At 40.5% G+C, this 25,839-nt stretch overlaps 1 protein-coding gene across 2 annotated transcripts; it reads left to right on the top strand.

Moving 5' to 3' along the window:
• The first annotated feature begins 768 nt into the window (after positions 1-768).
• Positions 769-25,804, top strand: LOC128030523 (AT-rich interactive domain-containing protein 1A). Of its 2 annotated transcripts, none has more exons than XM_052618226.1 (20): positions 769-2,048; positions 9,845-10,042; positions 11,737-12,348; positions 13,651-13,761; positions 14,785-14,992; positions 15,291-15,380; positions 15,490-15,660; positions 18,266-18,590; positions 18,751-18,899; positions 19,003-19,106; positions 19,217-19,426; positions 19,530-19,734; positions 20,330-20,462; positions 20,548-20,705; positions 20,788-20,929; positions 21,035-21,157; positions 21,249-21,345; positions 21,460-22,294; positions 22,394-22,524; positions 22,609-25,804. In XM_052618226.1, exons 1-20 carry the CDS (start codon positions 1,149-1,151, stop codon positions 24,526-24,528), a joined length of 6,822 nt encoding a protein of 2,273 aa, XP_052474186.1. In that variant the 5' UTR covers positions 769-1,148; the 3' UTR covers positions 24,529-25,804. The 2 variants fall into 2 exon arrangements, with proteins under 2 accessions (XP_052474186.1, XP_052474185.1); XM_052618225.1 differs by having other exon boundaries at positions 770-2,048; positions 20,542-20,705.
• Positions 25,805-25,839: the final 35 nt, after the last annotated feature.

Here is a 25,839-nt window from a genome sequence, read left to right as displayed (position 1 = left end):
GATATACAGTATATATATGAAATGTATTTTACTGTGCTGTCTCTCCACATGTAACAAAGTCAAGTCAAAGTCAACGTCTGTTTTGTTGTCAATTCTTCCACATGTACAGCACATACATACATACAGAGAATTGAAATTGCGTTACTCTCAGACCCTTGGTGCATACAGAGAACACTAACAACAGAGCATAAAAATACATAGATACAGATAAAATATATAATACAACTATTCAAATAAGGGTATGTAAAAATAAAATAAATAAAAATAAAATCAAATAAAGCAGCACATGGCAGAAAGATTGCAATCCAGTGAAGTAAACAAACAGTGTAGATACAATGATTGTAGTGCAAAAGAGCTACAATAGTCAAGTGCATATAGTATGTTATAATATAAATGTTGCATTGTTATTGTTTTTTACTGTACTAACCTGAAACATCAGTTAACAAATAAGTTGTTGGGATGTTAGATTCATTCATTAACATATATTTAACCAGGCAAGTCAAAAATCAACCTCTTGAACACCAGAAATAGGCCTACATACAATGCCTGTGTCTGTGTGTGTGTGTGTGTGCAGACTTTGGTATTTTATAGGCAGTTCCTCTGCAAAACCAGTAAGACAAGCTTACTTCAGGGAGAGATTGCATGCCACTAATGCAATTGTCATGTCTGGCTATATGGTTTCATTCAGTTCACTACAGCCACAGTTTTCCCACCAAAATCTGTTTGAGGAGCAGTTTTTAACCCTGCCGTTATGCAACGTCAATTTAACACTCCCCTCTACCCAGCCCCCCGTCTCTGAATCCATTCCGCACTCTGAAGAGTCCGAGCCGTGTTTTACTGCTCTCGGCGCACCTCGGTAAAATGGCTGTATCCAAGTGAGCCTCGTGCTGGTGTGATCCGTTCCTCGTCTGTAGTCTACTTCTGCAACAGAACCCCCACAAATTCCGTGTCGGTTAAATTTCATTTCCCGGGAACTCGGTGCGATAAAGTCTAAAAAAAACGGAGCCGAAGATGGGGTCCGGATTCGGTCCGGCGTAAGGAGTGGGGATGAGTCGGGACACGGGTAAATTGTTGTAAAACTATTGTATTTACATTCAATGTTTCGCGTTTGATTGTGACCGACTCGCCGAGAGGGAGAGGGGGAGATCATGGCCGCTCAGGTCGCCAGCGCTACCTCTCTCAACACCAGCCCGCCTTCCGAGCTGAAAAAACCGGATCGAGACCCAAAGGAGGAGTCGGTACCGGGGGAGAAGCACCAGGAAAATAAGGAGCCGGGACTAGAGAGTGGATCTCCGGCTCGCGGGGAACTGCAGGACCGGGCCGATGTGGGAAATGCTGGGGGAGGAGGGGAGTCGGATATGAAAAACGGCAACGGGAATCCGTCGAGGGTGAACAATAATCAAAATGATACCACCGGGCCGGAGGGGAACAACCACCCCGGGATGGTACACCATCACGCGCCCGGGTTTCAGTCAGCTTCCTATAACTACGTTCAGCACTACAGCCGGGCCCCTTTTCATCAACATGGCGGACAACAAAGCCCTGGCATGGCAGCTGCAGCGGGGCCAGGCGCGTTATCGGGCAGCATGATGGACCCCTATCAGCCCAACTCCCATGATCACGGCTTCCCGAACCACCAGTACAACAGCTACAGTCCGTTCGGGAACCGAAGCCCGTACCCGGGCCAGAGCTACGGCATGAACTCTCCGCGCAGCGCTCCTCAAGCTCAGGCAGTAGGGGGGCAGTCAGCCAAGCAGCAGCAGCCAGCAGCGGCTGCATCTTACAGCAATCAGCGATATAACATGGGAAACCCGCAGCCAACATCCACCCCGACCCTCAACCAGCTCCTCACCTCACCCAGCAGTGCCCGGGGCTACCCAAGTTACCCACCGAGCGACTACAACAGCCAGGACGGTGCTAAGGGACCAGCAGATATGGGTAGCAGCAGCGGGCAGTACGGTGGGGGCCATCCGGGTTGGCAACAAAGGACCCATCACCCGTCACCCATGAGTCCTGGAAGTACCGGGCAACCCTTGGGTAGAAACCAGGTAAAATTACAACCCTACTGCCTTCAAAAACGGTCTCTCTCTCGCTTTGCTAAAGTGGTTGAAACGCACTGTGCTTGCTATTGTCTGAGCAAGAGACCATAAAATGGCTGCCTCCTTGGTTTTCCATAGCTGCTCATAATTTTACACTTTATATTTAGTTAAAACAACCAAACTTTCGAAACGCCACAAGCTTCGTGGTTGGACATGTGTTGTGAGTTGAAAGCTGTTGACTATTATTGCTCGAATTGAAGGTAAATCTCCGATTGAAAATGCGTATTTAGCTCAGGCTGCTTCTCCACCAAGAAGGCTTAAACGCATTTAGCTTTTCCCTCAAACGCCTTTGTGTTTTATATGCTGTATTGTTCTGTATATACATCTAATAGGATATATTTAACCGGTTGGTGTGTTGTTTTTCAGTTCTGATGTTAATTATGAGGGTGGTTAACATAATATAAGCGGATATTTTATGTGGAAAAACCCGTCTTGTGTAAACCGATAACGTGTGTCACACATTTGTAGTAGAGAAACATAAACTAGTTATCGTTATTGTGGTCCATAGTGTATTTAAATACAGTTTAAATTGACGTTACAAGCACATTTGATGAGGAAAAGCTTCATTTTAAAAGCGTGGACTCAGTTGATTGTCGGTCTGGATGCGCGCAGCTTGTAAACACAAGCCCAGTGATTTGAGTAAGTGCAGATTGGTTTGCAGTGGGATTTGAATTGTGGAGGTAAAATCCTCCTGTCAAAGACAGGAGACAGTTGGTCTTGGGTTGACATGCTCGCTGAGATCTGATTGGCTCTGCATCCTGTGCTCTTGGCCATTTATAATTGCATATGATGTAACACTGAAACACTTGCTGATTAGTTCATGTTGCTTACCTCCCTCAACCTTTACTGGTGTATTGTATATTAATTTAATATGCAATTACTTAATTCTACATACTGGGAAGTAGGAGTTTATTAATGAAATGACTTAGGATTGCAATCAGGCATTGATGCTTTGAACAGTAATTGTTTTATAAAGTTTTAACAATGTGCATTTATATACATATATGTATGTATAATATTAACATAAAATGCAAATGTATGCATTTATAAAAAGGATGCATGTCAGTCATCATGTCAAGAATATTTATTTTATAGGAGAAAAATAAATAAATAAATTGTAACTAAAAATGCACATTTTTTGCAGATCCTATTGTTCATATCTGTTGTCATGGTGTGTTAGACCAAGATTTTATTCAAAGCAATATTTGTGATGGGAAGCTTTCTGGTTTCATGTCAGAGGTGACTGGGAATCTTTAGTGCTTTTACGTTTCGGTTATTGAAGACACTTGAATACTCCGAGTCTTATTCCTCTAGCCTGTTGGATATTGAAGGAGAAAATCTTTTTGGATTCTTTTTAACTCATGCCAGTTGTTTACAGTATGATGATGTGCACTGTTTCCTGTCAGTTTGTCCTCTGCATGCTAAATGCTTGTTCATGTGGCGCTTATCATGTTTGTTTATCTTTCATATGTCTAAACACTTTTAAGTGCAATTTCAAGGTTGAACAACATCTGTTTATCACAGTTAACTTTGTTTCTCATACTAGGTCGAGGCTAAACATGCTTCAGTTTTGTTGGGGATAAGGGGATTGGAAGATTTTCTTTTTGCCTGGGTTTTTTTTTTTCGATTTTGTTTTCTTGTTTAAAATTTTTCTTTTTGAATAACTATATGATAGGGCTGGGCGATATATCAAACACAATGATCACACACATTAAGTCAGTAAATCTGGTTCTGTGATTACTGCTAAATCGCCATTTTCTTTCAAATAGAGCAGCATTTAATAGACAGAGTCGTAGTTCACTGACAAGCTATGCAATATCGCGTTCATTATTGCAGATGTATCGCCTTCGATATTGAACGTGATATTGTGTAGCTAGTCAGTGATCTATGGCTCTGTCTATTAAATGCCGCTCCATTGGAAAGCAGGTGATAGCGATTTACCGTTAATCAGGGAACCGGCTTTACTGACAAAATACGAGTGACAATCGCATGCAATATATCGCCCAGCCCTACTATATGACATTGTGAAATGATAACCTGTGAAAAATAGTTTTTATACCAGAAACTCAATCCTCCTCTTTTCCTGCCTTCTTTGAGAAAGTCCTTATTATCTGAGCATTATTCCTTTTTGTTAAAGACGTTTATGATCTATGTAGGATTGCTCTTTTTTTTATAATTTGTTTTTCTTGGGAAATGTCTGTTTATTAGAGAAATTCTTTTCGAGGTGAAGACTGATCTGTGAGTTTACAGGCAGTGGATATCTGAAATATTGTTTGATGGTTTGGTCCTCAGAATTTCCACATCATCTGTATATGGGCCCACATATGTCAGGTATCGTCATTAAAATGTTGATTGGTTTTCAAACCATGTGACGTAAGCAACATTACTAACTAGAGATGCACTGATTGATTGGCCAGGGATTGGAATTGGCCGATTTTCCTCGTGATTGGCAACTGGCCAATCAGTCTCGCTTCTTTCCGATTTCGAGCCGATCCGTTTTGTTACCGGTGGCACAGGCAATATTGTCAGCTGTGCTTTCTCGCTCTCTTCTCTCCGACGACTCTTCTCTCTTACACACATCTCATTTGCTCCAGTTAAATAGTGCTTGTACGCATTATTTTAGTCATGCCCGCAGGTTTCGCGCTTACACCAAAAGCACGTACATCACCATTGATCTATATCAGTGGCGCACACAAGCCACGCTTAGTCTCGAACAACTTGAGAGCAACACATACCAAAATGAGTGGCTAACTGCACTAAAAATTTCAAATACATACAAATTATGTCAAAATGCCCGTTTTGGTAAATATGCAGTAAATACAGTCAGTTTTGGAACATTAAATAGTTGAGAAAGAGAAAGGTAAGTTGTGTAACAGTATATTGGGTCGGTGGATAATTCTTAAAAGTCCTGTTAATCAAAGAACAAAAGACAATCACTTTCTGCTCTTGACTGAATATGTTTTATAACTTTAATGGTAAGCATTAATTTGTGTTCAGTTTCTGCAATGACGACTACAGAAATTCAGTTTGATAATTTATATTTGATTACTTTAATTTCTGTAGTATTTCTTACCCGAATAAAACTTACTTAAATTGAATAACTTAGTTTCATAGCTCTCTTTATTCTATTGCATTTATTTGTTCTGGTGTTTGCAGTTTTTTTTTATTTGTCCTTATTTTATTACTTTTTTTAATGAAAAAAATAACTTTGTGTTAAAGAATAGTAGATTTTTTTTGTATATGCTGTCAATTTTAGTTCTTGGAGAAAAAAAAACAGAATTGGCAAAAATTGGTATCCGCAGGTCACATAAAAAAAAAAAAACATTGTGAATCGGCCAAGAAAATTGCAACTGGTGCACCTCTACCACTAACTAAAATTCTGATTATACACTACCATTAAAAAGTTTGGAGTCAGTTAAATGTTTTATGTTCACAGAGAGGCTGCTTTAACTTGAGCAAATTGACTAGTAATATCTGTGAAATATTGTTGCAATTTAAAATATCTATTTTTTTTTTTAAGTAATCTATTCCTGTGACAAAACTAAATTTTCAGCATAATTTCTCCAGTCATCAGTGTCACATGATTCTTCAGGACCGTTGTGTGGCTTCAACATTTTTGTGTAAACTGTGATACAATTGATCTCAGGTTTCTGAGATTTAAAAAGTTCAAAAGAGCCGCATTTAGATTTTTCACTTACTGTCACTTTTGATCAATTGAATGCATCCTTGCTGAATAAAAGTATTAATTAAAAAAACTTACTGACTCCAAACATTAATGTAGGTCTTTCAGATTTTGTACAGTTCTTGGTTATTAATTACATTTGCTTAATTGATTCATTTACATGTTGCTTTGAAGTTTCTGCTATAATTATGTTTTATTTAATCTCAGACAGAGTTATGCTTACTGCAGTGTCAGCGGTCTGTAAGTCTTCTGGTGTCCACCCCATCCCCCATGGCCAATCACAGCGCCCGTCCAGTAGCCTCTCCTGCCAAGGGAGCCCTTACTTTATCTTATGCAGATTAGCCATGTGCTGCTTTTATTTATTTAATTTTTCCATTCGGACACTGGAAAATGTCAAGAGCAGCTTGCACTCAGTCATTTCACACTATGGCGCGTTTTCAGCCATAGACCTCTTTTCAAGGTTTGAACTCAAGCCAGATTCAAAACAAGCCTCCTAGATATTACACAGACATCCTAGATGAGGTTTCACTGGCCCAAATCAGATAGGATGTCACAGTGTACTTTCTTATTTTATTATTTTTCATGTTGTGTTGTTCAGCAATCATGTTTAAGCTTTGGTCATGTTTGAGTCAGTGCCCATCTGTGTATAATGAACAATTGTGCCATTTTTATACAGTCTGACTTACATTACATTACTAGAAAAAAAAGGATTATATATTACTAAACAAAGGGACATTTAAAGTGGTGACTGACATTTGAATGTTGTCACTTTGGTTCCTGGTTTTGCCTCCATCAGTTTAACATTTTATATTAACAAGGATTTCTTATTTGTCATTGTAAAACTTCATTGTCCAGCTTATGCTTGAATGCATCGTTTGTAGGTTGTTATTTGACACTGTAAAACCAAAATCAGTGTTTATTTTTTAATGTTCTGGGTCATCAGATACAAAGATGGAAAGAAGGACATATTAATGTGAGCCATTTTGTACATAAAATTATCAATTATCAATTTCTAAAAATATCAGAGACATCTTTTAAAAATTTCTTTCTTAACTCTTATACTTATACTCTTATACTCTTAAACAGAAATTTACCATATTTGAGGGTTCTTTGAATATAAATACACTTTTTGTAACATAAATGCCTTTATTGTCATTTTCGATCAATTGAATATGTTCTTTATGAAAAGAAGTATTAATACAAATGTTACTGACCTCAGCATTTTGAACTGTTTTTAGATATATCATATGTTTTGTGTAGGTGAAGGCAGGAGAGGAGTTTATTTGGCTGATTGGTAAACATGTATTAAGCTGACCTTCAGGATTTCATTTTTCATGTTGAATAGATTTTACAATCATGAAACAACGGACATTCTGGATGAAAGTATACTTAATGGTTAATGTTTCTGAGGCTATTTTTATTCATTTATTTTCTGTTTAAACATACACGGAGGGGAATTATGATAGAAAAGACAGCATACACTTCTTTTATTTCACTCTGTGAGGCCATCCTTAAATTTTTTTTTGGTTTGCAGTAAAAAAAAAAAAAAAAAAACTTAAAAAAGGGTCTGTAGGAAGGTCTTTTTTTTTTTTTTTACGTTTCAATGAAAAAGTACATTTTGGGGATTATGTAGGTATGAATTTAAACAAATTAGCATATCGTGACGTCACTGATTGGGTCTTCAACCTGTGCTTTCGGGCGCATCATTGCAAACCTCATTTTGATGCAGGCCACAAACAAATGTAAATCTTTGTCATTTGATTTGAGAGACAAGTGTTAATTGAATCGATTGTAAAATCGATTTTGCATGTCTAAATATGTTTTATGTAGCAAATAACACCCAATATAGGTAAATCCACTGACAACAGGCAGGGCGAATGTAAAAATTCAATATATTGGTAAAGACCAATATTTCTGATGATTTATTGGCGTGAAGTTACGTGTATAATGACAAACCGGAGTGCAACATTCTCGAAAAACAATAAGCAGTGTGGACTGCCATAACAATGCAAAACCTTTACTGCAGGCTTCAACATCGCTGTGTTTACAATTAAAAATTTCAACAAAAAAAATCGCATTGCGATCCGGTATCTGTATGCATAAGACTGTCTGAATACCGGCAGAATTCACATTACTGTTGTAAAAAGAGAAACATTGTGCAGAAGTATTTTTTACTGTTATGCGTGCGTGTCCGAAGCTGCAGTTGCTGTATGATGCGTGTTCCAAAGAAAAAAACTGGACGCGCTCTGAGAGAAGGTCGTTAAAATCAATTTCCTGTTTTCGTTTTCGAAACTTTTGTTGGTTGTTCCAGTCGATTCGTGCAAAAGGTTTTCAGACAGTCGACATGGTCACGGTTTTAGTCTAGACGTGAGAAGGAATGGGATGGGTTTTAATTAATTATTTAATGTGTTTTGGTGCCCAAACCCATATGATTTTGAACTGTGACCGCAAATATTTTGTTTACTGCAGCCGCAGCCATCATTACCAAGCACGAACCATTGACTCTTACAGTGAATGAGAGGACACTAAGAGAACGCACCGGCAACAGTGTGACATCCGTGTAAACATAGATGACGTCACAGTTTTTTTTTTTTTAAAGAAAGAGCGTAGCCTTTGTTTGTATGTAGGCCTAGGCAATTTATATATTCACAATACTTACTAAAATTAATATTATTTTATAGTTTCTGTATTAGTTGTTTGAAGAGTAAAACATTGGTCAGATTTAACGCAAATTTACGACCGGAAAGTCGGTCGGACTAAAAGTAAAAAAAGATAAACAATTTGATTTGGTCCTAAATTGACGGGGTCGGTCGGGTTACGGCAAACAAGATTAATTTAAAGGATGGACAGAGTGCGTTTTTTCTTCTCAAGTATGGCAAGTAATTGTTAAGTTGTAAATCTATTGAATGAAATACTCTAATTGAATGCAACACTAGAAATTTAATTGCACTCACTTTTAACACAAAGGAGAACAGGATGTAGTCTCATTGCTGTCCAGCCGTTATCAGGATGTTAATTTTATTAACATTTGCATGCTAATATTTTAATAATGTTAAATACACGCAGTAAAAAAAGTACATGTTTAAGGACACACACAAAAATATGAATATAACTTCATGTCCATGCAGAAAAATCATCGCTTGTGGGGATTGAAGTAAAAGGAAACTGAAGCCTAATTTGTATTTTTGCATTTAAAGTGAGTTCGCAAGCGATCGATGTTTGAATCAGTCATGTTGTCAGTGTGAAAGACTATAAGCTGATGCAATTAACATAGTGCCATGTTCTGCATTTATCAGAAATTAATGTTGGAAACTTGCTGTATTTAGTTTTTCATCTGTTTGTGCAGTTGTTTTGTTCCTAATGTTTGCTAGCTTACAACAAAATGACTGATATTCCAACTCCAATGTTAACTTGACCCCCGCTTCATATTGGACTTCTATGCACCAGCACTCATCTCATTGCAAGTCAAGCTGGACCTCTCCTCACATGTCATTTAAGCCTGGTGTCATTCATTCGGTGCCAAGATTGCCGTCTTTTTTTGAAAAAAGAAAAGGCTGGCTTGGCCGAGGCTCAAGCAGAGCTACAGCTGGGATGTGTTAAATATTCGGCAGACTGCCCTCCATTTGAAATGAGTTATATATAGCACTGTTGACTTCCTTAACTAAGGCTGAGGAAAGGTAACTGTCAGGTTAATAACCGTGGGAATCGGTAGCAGAGGGTTATTTGCTGTCTCTCCTTTTCCTTCTCCTTTTTCCACTATCGTTTCCCCCTCTGGCTGTTCTCTCTCTCTCTCTCTCTCTCTCTCTCTCTCTCCTCTTGTGGTTTCTTGCATTTTTATTTTGTCCTTGCTATTCTTTCATTTCCACCCTGGCTTTTTCAAATCAAATTCTCAAGTGTGGGAGTGTAGTAGTACGGAGTAATGGTTTGATTTAGTGGTTTTGGAAAATGTGTCCTTGAGTTAAAAGATTTGTAGATGTCTTTTGTGTTAAACTCAGTTTATGTTTCTCTGTCATTATTTGTGAGATCCCCTTGCTGAAATCATATTGTCACACTTGCTCCACAGACTCCAGGCTCCATGGATCAAATGGGGAAAATGCGCGGCCAATCGTATGGGTCAGGTGGGCCTTACTCCCAGCAGCCCCATCAAGGGCCTCCTGCAGGGCCCCAGCAGGGGCCTACTTACCCAGGCCAGGGCTACGGGCCCCCTGGCCCTCAGAGATACCCTATGGGCATGCAAGGGCGTATGCAGTACAGCCAGCAGGTCAGTGCTCTTTCTCGATGTTATAAGGCTGCACTGTTGTAGTTAAATGAGTGAATATCCTGGTAATTATAAGTTGTGAAACTAATGCAGATTTTGTAACCTATTGCAATGTGTTTTCTAATTTTATTAGAGGAGGTAAAAAAAGAGTTTTGAAGTGTTCTTTTATCATGATTTTGGTGTGCTGGCATCAGTGTTTCTTTTTTATATATACTTAAGCAAGCTTTTTAAGATTTTAAAGTTAGTTTAGCAGCATAGATACACAGACGCACTGTTCTCAAGAAGTAAAGGGGAAAACTTTTGTATGAAGTCAGTTTGATAAGTGTAACGTGAAATTTCAGTTAAATGAAAACGGAATTTTAACAGTAATGCATATAGAAAACTTTGTAGTAATAATATTTAAAGGTGCAATATGACGTTGCTAAAAATAGTTTTTTTAATGTATTTGGTGTTTATGCGGTTTAAGGTTTATGCCCCGCCTTTCTGAAACGTGTAAATTTTTACAAAGCTCATTGATCTGAAAAACAAGGTGTGCTCTGATTGGACAGCTATCCAGTGCGTTGTGATTGGGCGAATACTTCAAGCATGTGATGGAAATGTTACGCCCTTACCAATCTGTGATGCAGTGACCCGGTGTGACGAAACAAAAAAAATAAAAACCTTTATAAACGAGGCATTTGTTGCATCAAATGGAGACATAATTTCTGATTATACCGATTGTAATTATATAATTTATTACAACCTAAATTCCACATTGTTTTCAAATGTTTTATTCACCAAATATTGCCTGGATATGTTCCGTTTAATTTCAGAGTGGACCATTTGGTAAAAAAAAAAAGAAAGAATGAGATTTGTTACAGTATTTTGAAGTAAAAAGATTTTTGGGGAGCTTTAATTTATCGTTAAATCACATTGTATCATAGTGTTTGGTGTTACAAAGCTTGATAAAAATAGCAATATGTAGTGTATTGTGTCCCATGTATCATGGGATCTTTAGCCCTTCCTAGCCTTAATGAATAATTACAAATGTGATGCTGGACAAGGTCACACTTTCTGATACAGTAAATACAATTTATCCATGCCTTATACAGGGAATAGAAAGGATAAAAGTTGTAGGACTTTGTAGAGGTATATTGGGTACCCTAACCCCATCTTATCTTCTTTAGGAATAAACTCTTTCTCCTTGTGTTGATATTTATTCATCTGAACTCATATTAACAATATCAGTGAAATTTTAACATGATTATTTCCACAGCTTGTAAGAGCCATTGAAATTTCTGATGATTCTGCTAATGCTGAGTGCTAAAACACTTCGTTTTGTCACATTTAACACTGAGGCCATCTTTTCTGTCTTACTGACGGCATTTTGTACATTTTTTAAAAAGTAGCAATTTACAACTATAAGTTCTCATCCTTTAATAAAGAACGACTGGAGAAGTAATGGATATTCAAGCCACTCAAGTTTACGTTTAGAAGGCTTAATACAACACAGATTGCTTCAAAGCAGTTTTACAACCATAAACAGGAGAAACAGTCGGTGTCACAAATTCATTTGTCAAAAAAGGTGGAAGCCTTGTCTGTAGCATGTTAATAAAAGGAAGTGTTTCTTTTTGTCTATTTACCCGCATGATATAAATCGATGTGGGGAAATGCCATGAGTTCAATGATCTTTAGTGCCATCCTACTTGTTTCCGCAGATGCCATCATATGGACAGCAGGGACCAGGCGGTTACGTGCAGCAGGGACAGCAGCCGTATTACGGCCAGCACGGTCAGGGGTCTCACTCGGGACAGCAGCAGTCACCATACCCCCAGCCTTCCCCTGGGCAACCAGGAGGTCAGGGACCTTATTCACAGCAACCCCATGTCCCCCAGTCCTCTGGCCCACATGGACAGGCTGGCCCTCCTTACCAACAACCCCACATGCCACAGGGGCAGATGACCGGCCCTTCGCCTGGCCCATCCCAGTCCCCGTACTCACAGTCCTCGGCAGCACCCCAGTCTACCCAGTCTCCATATCCACAGCAACAGGTGCCTCAGTCCCAGCCCTCGCAGCAGGGGAGCTCCCAGGCTCCTCCTGCATCCCAACCCAGTTACCCGTCTGGCCAAGGCCCCCAACAACAACCGCAGCAGCCACCGCCAACATCACAGCAGCCACCGCAGACACCCACACCTGCTTCCCAGCCGCCTGCGGGACACGGACCGATGCCGCAGGGACAGCCCACAGCATACTCTCAAAATCCCCCACAACAACAACAGCAGCAGCAGCAGCAACAATCGCCATTTCAGCGTTTTCCTCCTCCTCCTCAGGTAACTTAAGCTTTCTGCTTTTGTATTAAAGTTGTGGTTCAGGGTGGATGAAAATGAGAGAATAAAAGTGAGAAACTCTCCTCCAGCAATGGTTAAAAGGATAGGTAATGCTTTACAAAGAAATTTAGTTAACAGTTAATGCATTAAGTATCATAAATTAACAATGATCAACACTTCTACAGCATTTATTGTCTTTGGGTAATGTTAATGTTTTCATACGCTAGTGTTCAAAAGATTTGGGGTCAGTATGATTTAAATTTTTTTGAAAGAAGTTGATACTTCCAGTGTGTATTTATTAAATTCATGAAAAGTGACATTATAGACATTTATAATGTTGGTAAACATTATTTGATTCCCAAGTAAATTCTATCCTTTTGAAGATGATTTCTCATTCCTGGTTTCTGATCATACATTTTATGCAACATTGCTGTTTTTAGCATTGATCATGTTACTTGCACAAAAAAATCTGCACATTAATTAGTGTCACATGATCCTTGAAAAATAAAGACTTGAGTAATGGCTTTTCCATATTCGGCTTTTCCTTAACAGGAATACATTGCATATAAAAAATAGAAAGTCATTATTGTATATTTAAAAAATATTTCACAGTGTTACTGTTTAAAAATTTTGATCAGATAAATGCAGTCTTGGTGAGCATAAGAGACTGCTTTGAGAAACATTAAAAACTCCTATTTTCTGTATTCTGTATTTTCTTATATTTTTATGATATATAGAACATTAGTTAACAGTGAACAATAGTACATTTATGATTCAACCGTATTTATCTAGTTTAAGAAAATAAATAAAACAATTAGTCAAAATGAAATTAAATATTAGTTAGCTTAAACCTAAAACATTAATGATAAGAAATCTAATCTTAGTGTTACCCAAGTATCTGCTAAATAATGTGTAAATGCATAAGTTTTCTATACTGGATGTTTTTTTTTTCATTCTACCAACCATGTTTATTTGTGAACCTATGCAAATTTAAAGGTGGGATGTTAATAGCATGTTTAATGTTCACTTTCTTTGTTTGAACTAAATTGGATGACTGCTTTTGCATTTATTTGAAATTAGGAATGCATTTCATTTCACAGTCCTACCACATTTACAGACTTGTATGCTAATAAAAGCATTATTGTAACTGGTTTATTATTAAGTACAAAAACAGAAACTTGTATTACTAACAGTGAGACTGACCTAAACCTACATGTAATATCTATCAGCAAAAACATCTGTACATGCATCCACTGCCCTAAATACCTATATAGACTGACCTGGGCTGACTTTTTCCATCCACAGGAGATTTCCCAGGAGTCATTTAGCTCCCAGTCCAGCGCTCCCCCCTCCGGTCCGCCTTTGGCATCGAAGAGCAGCACAGAGGACATACAGGGCAGACCCTCCAGTCTACCAGTGAGTCTGACACTTTCATTTCACACAAGCTGTTGACCGCGTCCAACCACGTTTTAACATGCATTGTGAATTTGACAGATTCACAAATGCACAATCAAGTTGTTTGTCAAATGCTCTATTTTCTGTAGACTTCTAGAGCAAAGTAATTAGCTTGGAGATGTGAGCATAATTCAGCCTCAGCTGCACCTTTATCTCAGGAGTGATTATGTAGGACCTTTGGGGTTTTTGCTAAATGAAGAACTTCATGCGGTCTGTCACGAAAATCTATGCTGTCAGTTCTCTCTGTACCGTTTTTTTTTTGTGTGTGTGTATGACTTGTGAGACTGTGTTTGAAAAGGACACACAGAGAGACACCCAGCTGTGCTGACTCAGCACACGTGCAGTCGACTGCCGTAGCCATGGCAACCTCAGGGACGCCGTGATCTCACTTTTTTTCCACCTCCTAGATAAGATAAATAAGGCCAGCACTGTGGTTGTGTGATTGTATGTGTACCGAGAGCCCTTAAGTGTGTGTGTGTCTCAGAGAGGGAAAAAAATAGTACCAGAGTTCATTGTTGCCGAGTGGAAGTAGCTGTCATCAGGAGATTTATTCTAAAGAAGGAACATTTTTGTGCTATAATTACATTTTGATTTTAGTTTAGCTTTTTTGTTTTTGTTAGTTTTTTCAGTACAGAATATGTATCTTGCCTTGGACTAACAATTAAGCAACAAACCCTATTCATAGCCTGCAAGACATGTGATTCTGAATGTGGATTTTTTTTTCTTCTTTTTCTAGCAATATTCTTTAAAATCTGTGAAAGCTGAATGTTGCTGATAGGTTAGGAAAATATTAGTGAGATAAGATAATGCCACGAAGAGTTCTTTGAGACAGCTGACAGCTTCATTTTTAAAGCCCTAGCAGAAATGCTGGAATACCTGATAACAGCTGAGCCTATTATTTTTTTTTTTCTCTATGGGAACACAGATACATTTCCAAGTATGTTCATATTTTCTGACATTCCTTCTACGGTTCTCTTTGCTTAGGATCTATCCGGTTCTATTGATGACTTACCTACTGGTACGGAGGGTGCTCTGAGCCCTGGAGTCAGCACATCTGGAGTATCCAGCAGTCAAGGAGAACAGAGCAATCCAGCACAGTCACCCTTCTCCCCCCACACCTCTCCCCCGGTGGGCTCGCCTGCCAGCGCCTCGGCATCTCGTTCTGGCCCACTGTCCCCTGCCACGATGCCAGGTATGGCTAATACCTTAAACTATGTTGAAACAATCAAATGTGTTATTGGCACTTTATGGGGCAGTCATCATGAAAATGGTTTGGAATAGTTATAAAGATTAGATGTATATAATATTTTGTGGCTCTAATTACAATCTGCTTTTTTGAGAACAAGTTGTGGTTCAACTACCAGTTCTTAAGTGCTTAAAACGGTTAAAGAAAAAAATGTTTTGTTCTCCAAGTTACAGAATGTCGTTCTTCATTTTAGTTTTTACTGTTGTTTTTTTTTAACCACTATATTTGAATTTTTCATTTATAGGGAACCAGATGCCTCCTCGCCCTTCAAGTGGACAGTCTGATGGGATGATGCACCCTTCAATGAATCAACCTGGCATGGGCCAAGAGAGAGGTAACTCAATCTGTATAAGTTCTACTTGAAAAAGACAGGACTTGTTTTACATCTTGATGCTTTTTTTTTCATTTATTGTGTCAACACATTAATCTTGTTGTCTGCACAGGATATATGCAGAGAAATCCTCCAATGGCACCCTATGGGTCTCCACAGTCTGGCTCTGCGTTGTCTCCTCGTCAGTCGTCTGGAGGCCAGGTGCATGCTGGAATGGTCCCTTTTCAGCAGAACAACTCCATGGCAAACTATGGGCCACAAGGGGCTCAATATGGCCCACAGGGTAAGTGGCTCAGTGATATACGTTGACTATAAGTTAAGGCAAAACATATCTTATATTTTAGAAAAATGTACATTTTAAAAATGGGTCCCATGTTGAGAGAAGTGACTGTAGTGGAGGTACAGATATTGGACTTCTGTCTGTCTCTTCTCGCTGTCCCTCCAAATCATTTTCACTCTCCCTCTTTTTCTCTCTGTGCGACCAGTGGATCACAGTGTGGTTATTTTTAGCGTCAGTGGAAAAAAAAAAGTAGTTGACGTAGCATGGCTCACGTCAGTTAAACAGCTACAGTGACTGTGGGTTACAGCGCTACATGCTGCTAAAAGACTCAAGAACCTGGGAAGACTCTTAACAAGCCCACCAATGAGGCATCCATACACCACCACATTTTGCCAATGCTATCTGTTAACTGACCAAACTGACCTTGGGTTTCATTCCCAACATGTAGTCCTGGATAAGGCATCTTATTAAATCTGTTTATTTCTCTCTACAAAAAAATGCAGCATAAGCAATATGCTGTGTTGATTAAAGTCCAGTTCAGACTACTTGATTTTAGAGAAATTCTGGCACAATCTGCTTCACATTGGGTGTCGTAAACAACAATGGGCATCAGGACGCAAGATTCAATCACTTCATCTCGTAGTGAAGTGTGTCTTAGTGTGTGTCAACATCTGCGATGCTTCCCGACATTTACTACAGAAAGACTAACAAGGTTTCTTTCACATATGTGACACTGGCCAACAGATGCAGAGAAGTGCCTCCTTCGTACATGCTTTCAAACATGCTGAAATGAAAGAGAGACAATGGTATCAGTCCTGCTAGGTGGAATTTTATAATGGAGGAAATATTTGTGGAGCTATGGCAACAATACTCCCATTTTACCTTGGTTCTCTTTGACCGCCCATACTATCCTCGTCATTCAATCCAGATTTGTGTCCATTGTCAGGTTTTCTTTTCTTTTTTGGGGATTTTCTGATGACAAGACGGAGCAGAACACGCTGCTAGCCATTGTTTACTAGCGGTGCAACGGATCACAAAACTCACGGTTCAGATCATATTACGGATTTTGATTCCTTTTTCTGATCGAATCATTTTTGGATCAGCAGAAAAAATAAATACTTAGTGAAAGTTTACTGTTAAGTACTTCTATACCACAGCAAAACTACTATATTAACTAATAAAGTTAGTAATAAAACAAGAACAATTTAACAAAATACAATCATAGTGGAATAAAACAAAACAACGTTACAAATAAAGTCAGTAACAGTTAGGGCTGTCACTTTTGAGGAAAATCTAATTCGAACGGATATCGAATATCATGCAAATGTATTCGAATATATTCGAATATCTACGTGCACGCAACATACAAGAAACACCGGTCTATCAACTTGATCTGGATTAAGTGCGGCTCTCTTTTTATTTACAATGTTCCCCGCGGTGGAGAACACACGTTCGGAGCGCACAGACGTGCCTGGCTACTAGCTATTATTCGCTTGATTTGGTCATAGGCCTATGCTACAATACGTCTAGAGTGCCCTCTACTGGATAAGATAGCAAAGAATAAAACAAAAAACAAAACGGTCTAATCATAGATTGTAAAAAATGCGCTACCCATGGCATTTTAAAAACCAGATATTTTATTTATAGTTTGATTATGGATGCATATTCGAATATCGAATAAAAAGTGACAGCTATAGCTACAGTAGCATTCAGGTGCAGAAATGGAATAATTAAGTGTAAAATAACACAATGGTGCTCATTGCACTAGTTAAATACAGATTAATCTAAGCTGTCGTGTTACTTTATTAGCAGACAGAAACAGGTATTTATTGGCTGCTGTCACTTTAAGACCAAATGCACAGACCTAAATACTGACACACATCTGTTTTTTTTCTCAGCTGTTTGTTCAATTAAGACATAACCAACTGCGATACTAGAATACTTGCCAAAACGGGTATTTTAACATAACTTCGTGTGTATGTGAAACCGGAATCAATTCGATGTTCATGCGGTGTCTCTCTCTCTCTCTCTCTCTCTCTCTCTCTCTCTCTCTCTGCATGTGCATTTTGGGTGTGTGTGGCAGCGGCTGAATGCACAGAAAACAGCGTAACCTTTAAGTCTATGTTGATTAAACTTAACAGTTAATCCGTGAATCACATGCCTGCCGAACCGTGCAGCCTGGTCCATACAGATCATCTACGATCCGTTGCACCCCTATTGTTTAGGCTCATGATACCTTCTGTCTAGTCCCGTCCTATTGATGACCGCATGCACATTGGAAAGCGATGAATGGTTGGGCAGCAACCTATGGTCTGTCATGTTTCTTATTGATGACACAACAAGATTTTAGGAGTCAAAATCACATAATCTGACACAGTGACTGTTGTAACCAACAAAGAAATTGTGTATTCTGAAGCACCGATAACTTGACTGCTTTAAATGTCCTTGTATAATTGTAATTATTATAGCCTTATATAGGTTTGTTTTACATTTCTTTGCATGCATATATTTTAAAATAGAATAGGTACTGTTTTGGTAGCCTTGACTCTGTTCATACACTATCCAGGGAACATTGTATCAAAGTACAACTTACTGTCTTCCTCTTCAGGTTACCCCAGGCAGCCTGGGTACAGTGGCATGCCTAATGCCAGTTACTCAGGGCCTGGAATGGGTGGGTCCATGAACCCTATGTCTGGACAAGGAGGAGGGCCAATGTTTGCTGGAATGCCTTCTGCAAGGATGCCCCATGGACAGATGGGTGCACGTCCCTTTGGCCCCAACATGGGCCCCAACATGAATCCGAGTATGGGTCCTAATATGGCCAATATGCCCCCTCAAGTGGGAACTGGGATGTGCCCGCCTCCAGGACTCAACAGAAAGCCGCAGGATGTTGCATCAATGCAGCACGGACCCACCAACTCGATACACAACAGGTATACAAGAACTGAAATACAACTGAAGTTGAGCATTATCAATGTTCCGTAACAAGTACACATTTAAAATGTCTGATTTTGTTAGTCTTTTCTCCATTTTTGAGTACAAATTTAATTTAATTGTTAATTGTTTTAAAGTTAATTGTTTTTTGCCTCACAGGCTACCAGGTTACCCCAACATGTCTCCTGGTCCCGGTATGATGGGCTCAGGACCTCCATATGGCCCCTCCATGAACAACATGCCTGGGATGATGAATACCCAGGGTTCTCCCTACCCTATGGGTGGTAACATTGCTAACAACACTAGTGGTAAGATTGTCTCTTCTGATACATAACATAGCTGAATTACTTTTTACTTGCTTGGTCAAAATCACGATTATGTATCTTTTTTTTTTTTCTCTCTTTCTCTTAGGCATGTCCCCAGGTCCAGACTTTGGTATGGATGGGAAACTTAACCAAGCCCAGAAAATGAATAACAAAGTTGAGGGGACACCCAAGACAGAATCAAAATCCAAGGTTTGCTTAACATTAAGATAGAAGTGTATTGTCTTTACACAAGAAATCAGTTATCCTTTGTTGCACTTCCTGTTTAATACCTTCCTTCCATATAAACTGCTTCTGACTAGAAGTCAAGTTCCTCCACAACAACCAATGAGAAGATCACTCGGTTGTATGAGCTAGGCCCAGAGCCAGAAAGAAAGATGTGGGTAGATCGTTACTTGGCTTTCATAGAAGAAAAAGCCATGGGTATGAGTAACCTACCAGCTGTGGGACGCAAACCCCTCGATCTCTTCCGCCTCTATGTGTCTGTAAAGGAGATTGGGGGTCTGACACAGGTATATTCAAGCTGTTCATACACATTATGATAATGTTGAAGGTCTCACCTTATTTTCTTTCAAGAGAGTTTGCTTATATCCTTTGGCATCCTTGTAATTGCAGGTTAATAAGAACAAAAAATGGAGGGAGTTGTCCACAAATCTAAATGTGGGCACCTCCAGCAGTGCTGCCAGCTCTCTGAAAAAGCAGTACATTCAGTGTCTGTATGCTTTTGAATGTAAGATTGAGCGTGGAGAAGACCCACCACCTGACATTATGTGTGGAGATAGCAAAAAAAACCAGGCCAAGATTCAGCCTCCCTCCCCAGGTGAGTTTTGGCATTTTGGATTTCTATCATACCATGCACGGAAGCATGTTCTACTATATCTTAATTTTACCAGTGCAACAAAACCCCTATACCAAAATTAAGTAAGGAATGTACTGTAACTGGCTTATATTTTTTAAGTTTAAAAACAAGTTACTGAAGAGTCACCATCATAGGTTCATAAATTAATACTGCATGTGCAATTTAAGCTCTATAATATAGGACAAGGATAGATTATAACATTACACATGAAGCATTGCCTATGTCTAATGAACGGTTGGAAAGTATACCTTTTAACAAGCCATGAAATCCTTAAACACATTTTGCAGATGTTAACATATCTGTACAGAGTGGAGAATGTGTGTGTCATGTCATTAGATTCTGAGCATTTCTTTGCATTATTCATGAAAAAACTCTTTCATGAAACCGGTGTTTTATAACACTTTAACTGCCAAAGAATTTGGCGTGTAGTACAACTGATTGTTGTAGCACTTGCATGTAAATATAACGAACATAGATGAATAATGTTCCCCATCTTGTGTGTTTGTGTGTGTGTGTGTGTGTGTGTGTGTGTGGTTTTTTTACATGCATTGCACAGCTGGATCTGGCTCTCTCCAGGGGCCCCAAACACCACAGTCCACCAGCAGCTCCATGGCGGAAAGCGGAGACTTGAAGCCCCCTACTCCTGCCTCCACCCCACACAGTCAGATGCCCCCAATGCCAAGTGGCAGGTGAGTTTTGCTCACTTGTCTTGTGGTACTGCTTGCGTTATTTGGCGGTGAACCACTTCTTACCTGCCCTGTTTCTTAGGAGCAGTGTGAACCTGCAAGACCCATTTGCTGATAGCGACTTCTCTCGGAGAAACACTTTGACACCCAACTCTGGCTACCAGTCAGGCATGAGCACCCCAGAGATGCCTGGTCGCATGGGTCCCTATGAACCCAATAAAGACCACTTTGGTGGTATGCGTAAAGGTTTGTATTGTACTCATGTAATCATGAGCCTTTATAGTTCATAAGCTACCTGGTGTAATGAGCTGTGTGCTTGTGATCCTAGTTGGAGAACAGTTCATGCCTGGTGGGCAGGGTCCCAACAACAGTCTTGGTGATCAGTACAACAGGGGACCACCAGGCCCTATAGGAAACATGCCCATGGGCCAGCGGCACCAGTATCCATATGGCCCCAGCTATGACAGGAGGTGCACTCAATCTTTTCTTTACTTTGGAAAGAAACAAATTCCTTTTGCTTTCATTGCTGTTATTTAAATGATACAATGAAATTTAACCTCTACTGTGTTGTGTAGACCAGAGTCAGGGATAGGCCCAGATGGCAGCATGGGGCCTGGAGTGCCACAGCCAAATATGATGACTTCCAATGCTGAATCTGGGATGTATTCACCAAATCGTTACCCTACTCAGCAACAGCGGTCAGTCAAATAATTTGTTTATGTTTATGGAGATGTATGTATATCTGCTATATCTAGTTCTCATTTCTCTTGCATATGGTGCTCTGTGCAGGCATGAATCCTATAGTAATCAGTATCCTGGTCAGGGTGTGCCTCCTGGTGGCTCCTATCCGAATCAGCAGCCTGGAATGTACCCACAACAACAATCGGTAGGAAAGCAGTTAATAAAACGTTTTGATATTTAATTTTAATGACATTTTTATAATGAATAAATGTTGCTGAAAGCCTTATCACACATTTAAAATTTAATTTTTTGCCTTTAGAACTACAAAAGACCAGCTGATGGTGGTTACCCACCAGCTAAAAGGCATCATGATGGTGAGATGTTCAGTGGGCCATACAATGCTCAGCAGCCGCAGCCACCGGTGCAGGCTCCCCCTAGTGGTCCCTCAAGTGGTCAGGAAATATACAACCAGTATAACAGTTCCTACCCTGGCTCGGACCGTCGTCCACCTGGCCCTCAGAATCAGTTCCCTTTCCCCTTTGGAAGAGACAGGATGCAAGCAGCCCCGGTCCCAAACTCCCAGGGTTCCATTCCACCTCAAATGATGGGCAGTCCAATGCAGTCTGGTCCTGACGGTCCTCAAGGTGGAATGTGGCAGGGCCGAGGTGATATGAGCTATTCCAGTTACCCCAACCGCCAGGGACCTCCTACAGGTCCCGGTCAGGGCCCTGGCTACCATGCAATGAATCGATCTGAAGACATGATGCCATCTGAACCACGCATGAATCATGAGGGCCAGTGGCCTGGGCCACGACAACCCCCATATGGCCCTAGTGGCACAGGTCCACCAATGAGCAGACCCTTGCCGTCAAATTACCAGTCTCCCCAAACCATGCAAAACCACATTCCACAGGTGTCAAGCCCCACGCCCATGCCTCGTCCTATGGAAAGCAGGACTTCCCCCAGCAAATCAACCTACATATCCAGCAATATCAAAATGCAGAAGGCGGGACCTCCAGTTCCTGCATCTCACATTGTACCTTCTTCAGTACAGCCTCCAATGATGAGAAGAGACCTGTCCTTTCCTCCAGGTTCCATAGAGGCAACGTCACCAGTTCTCAAATCACGTAGGCGTCTTACCATGAAAGAAATTGGTAAGAAATAATTGTTTATGTAGTGAATTGACATTTTGGGTTATTTATCAGGTTCAAACCTGTGAGATATGGAAAGATAACTGTATACTGCTTTTGTAGGCACTCCAGAAGCATGGAGAGTCATGATGTCCCTTAAATCAGGACTGTTGGCGGAGAGTACATGGGCTTTAGACACCATCAACATTTTGTTATATGATGACAACAGTATTTCAAATTTCAATCTTATACAGGTGAGTCATTTTAGGGAAATTACAAAAATGTTTATTGACATTACTAAAGTTTCATCTTGGATAACATAATGTTCTCTTTTGAAGCTCCCTGGTTTCCTGGAACTAATCGTTGAGTATTTCCGCCGTTGCCTCATTGAGATCTTTGGGATTCTGAAGGAATATGAAGTTGGTGATCCAGGACAAAGAGCTTTGTTAGATCCCAGCATGCTCAAAAATGAAGAAAACGCTGTGGATGATGAGGCATTGGTTGAGGGCATGGAGGAAGATGGAGAAACAGAGGAGGAAGATGAAGGAGAGGAAATGCACAGGTCAAAGCATCAGGAACTCATAGCACAAGGACCTCTTCAGATAAAACAGGAAGAAAAGCCAAGGACACTTGAAGACTCTGTGAAGAAAGAAGATTGCCAAGCGACTGAAGGAGAGTCATTTGCAGAACCCAAAACTTCAGAGCCACCATGTCTCGAGTTAGCTGTTACTCAAGAAAAGCCTAAACAGGCTAGCAAGTTCGATAAGCTTCCCGTGAAGATTGTGCGAAAAAAGGATCCATTTGTGGTGGACTGCTCAAATAAGCTTGGTCGTGTGCAGGAATTTGACAGCGGCCTCCTGCATTGGAGTATTGGTGGAGGTGATACAACAGAACACATTCAGACCCACTTTGAAAGCAAGATGGATCTGTTGCACCAACGGAAGCGTCTTCCTGCACCGATTCCTGGCAGGAAGAGAGGAGCTCAGAAGGACAGCCAGGCACACACACTACCCTCATCCAGTGAAGAGCATGGGAAAGAAGTGGAGCTGCAGCCCTCTCCAGAGTCATCCACTGAGAATGTGACCAATGGAATTTCAGATTTGAGGGACGATAGACCTGCTGACTGCCTAGAAACTGTGTCTGAGGGGACTTCACACTTCGAGAAAGATCAAGAGAACCAAGTAACGGAGACGACAACTTCAGAAGACATCAGGCCAACAGCTCCAAGTCCATCATTACAGGGTCAGCGCTCCATTGCCATTTTAGAAGATGAGCCACACAGCAAGGATGAAGCTCCTCTCATCACACTCTCTGACTGGCAAGATTCCCTTGCACGGCGCTGCATCTGTGTCTCCAACATTGTCCGAAGCCTCTCGTTCATCCCGGGCAATGACTCGGAGATGTCAAAGCATCCAGGGCTATTGCTATTGCTGGGCCGCCTGTTGCTTCTCCACCATCAGCATCCAGAGCGCAAGCAGGCACCATTAACTTACGAGAAAGAAGAGGAGGTGGATGAGAGTCTTGGTAGCAAGAAAGACGAGTGGTGGTGGGACTGTTTGGAGGTACTGCGGGAAAATTGCTTGGTCACTCTTGCCAACATCTCAGGCCAGCTTGACTTCTCGGTTTACACTGAGACCATCTGCCTGCCTCTGCTGGATGGCTTGCTCCATTGGGCCGTTTGTCCTTCAGCAGAAGCCCATGACCCTTTCCCTAGTCTCGGGCTTAATGGCGCCTTGTCCCCCCAGAAACTAGTCCTGGAGACCCTCTGTAAGCTCAGCATTCAGGACAACAATGTGGACCTCATTCTGGCAACGCCACCTTTTAGTAGATTAGAGAAGCTGTTTGGTAACCTTGTGCGTCTAGTTGGAGAGCGAAAGGTGCCTGTTTGTCGGGAGATGGCGGTCGTGCTTCTGGCCAATCTTGCACAGGGTGACAGCCTGGTGGCCCGTGCCATTGCGGTACAGAAGGCCAGTGTAGGGAATCTATTGGGCTTCTTGGAGGACAGCTTAGCGGCTACACAGTTCCAGCAGAGCCAAGGTTCCCTACTGCACATGCAGGGGTCACACTTTGAGCCGACAAGTGTGGACATGATGCGGCGGGCTGCTCGGGCTCTGCTCGCTCTTGCTAAGGTGGAGGAGAACCACTCTGAGTTTACCCTCTATGAATCGCGGCTACTGGACCTTTCTGTGTCTCCGCTCATGAACTCACTGGTGTCCCATGTCATCTGTGATGTACTCTTTTTGATAGGCCAGTCATGACAGCTGTGCGGAGCTATGGCTCCACCTTCTCTGGTTTTCGTTCTTCCCCCTTGCCTGTCCTCCCCATTGGCGAGTGGGAATTGAAAGCAGAGAAAACTGACTGTTTCATGTTTCTTGTTCTGTTTTGTTTTGTTTTTTTTATTTATGCAAGCCCTTTCATATTACAACAACTGGTCGCCCTTTTCTCTGCGTCTCACTTTGGGAAGGTTGTCACGATTTTGTTGTGGATCATGAACCAGAGCTTCAACACACTGACACAAACTGTAACACTGATGCCAATTAGATGACATGGACAGGGACCCCAACTTTTGTGTCCTTGTCTGAGGGGAAATTACTTTTTATAATAAAATAAATAAATGAATAAAATAAATAGCTTGAAAAAACAAACTATTTACCAAAGTTGCTGTCTTGTTTACAGTGCGTTTTAGGGTTAATTGTTCCTTTGTCCTCCCCAAGAGGGTGCAAATAATACACAGCTCTTGTTCACATTGAAAGGTGGACTCTTCATTGTTTGGTGGTTGTATTTTGATGCTACACGGTCAACCTTTCTGGATGCGTGTACAGCAGAAATGAGTTATCATTTTCTGTACAGTACTCCACAACTGTAAACATACTGAAAACGTACTGCACTGTTCCACATGGGGAAAATGTTGGCTCAGTTGGCTTCGTTTTTAAACAGTTTTTAAACCATTAGTTTGCTGGTAAGGAGAATACCCCCAAAGTATCAAGGACGTACAACACCCTGACCTCTTCTCTTTAACCCCTGATTGTATGAATTGACCCCCTATAAAGAAATCACCTCCTAGGACTGGTTTTCGACTTAAGATGCAGCCGAGACTGTACTGTATATAAGATGTTGTACATTTTCAACTCCTTTTCTCTCTCCTTCTCTCCCTCTTTCACACTCTATTGCTTCTTATTCCTTTTTATCTATCAAGAATGAGAGCGGACACTCAAGTTGGGTTAATTGCATCAAAATACCTAGGTATATAAACTGAACCATCTTTTGGCCTTCACGGTTCCTCCATAATGCATCAAACAACTGAAATATTGAAATTTCATCTCCTGGTACAACAAAATAACTCTAGAAGAAGAAACACAGCTGAGATATTTTTTTCTCCAGTGATATGAATTCTGCATATTTGTATTTCAGACTATGTAGCTTAATGTAAATTCCTTGTTTTTTCCCTTTTTGGCTCAATGAATATCATTTATTCACTATGAAATCTTTATACTATATGTTCCACGTGGTAAAAATAAATGTACATTAAATCTTGGTAAGATGTTTGTGATTATTTTCATTTAGATTAT

The sequence above is a fragment of the Carassius gibelio genome, chromosome A16 (assembly GCF_023724105.1).
Source record: "Carassius gibelio isolate Cgi1373 ecotype wild population from Czech Republic chromosome A16, carGib1.2-hapl.c, whole genome shotgun sequence".
Classification (NCBI taxonomy): Eukaryota; Metazoa; Chordata; class Actinopteri; order Cypriniformes; family Cyprinidae; genus Carassius; species Carassius gibelio.
This window is presented reverse-complemented; position numbering and strand designations above follow the sequence as displayed.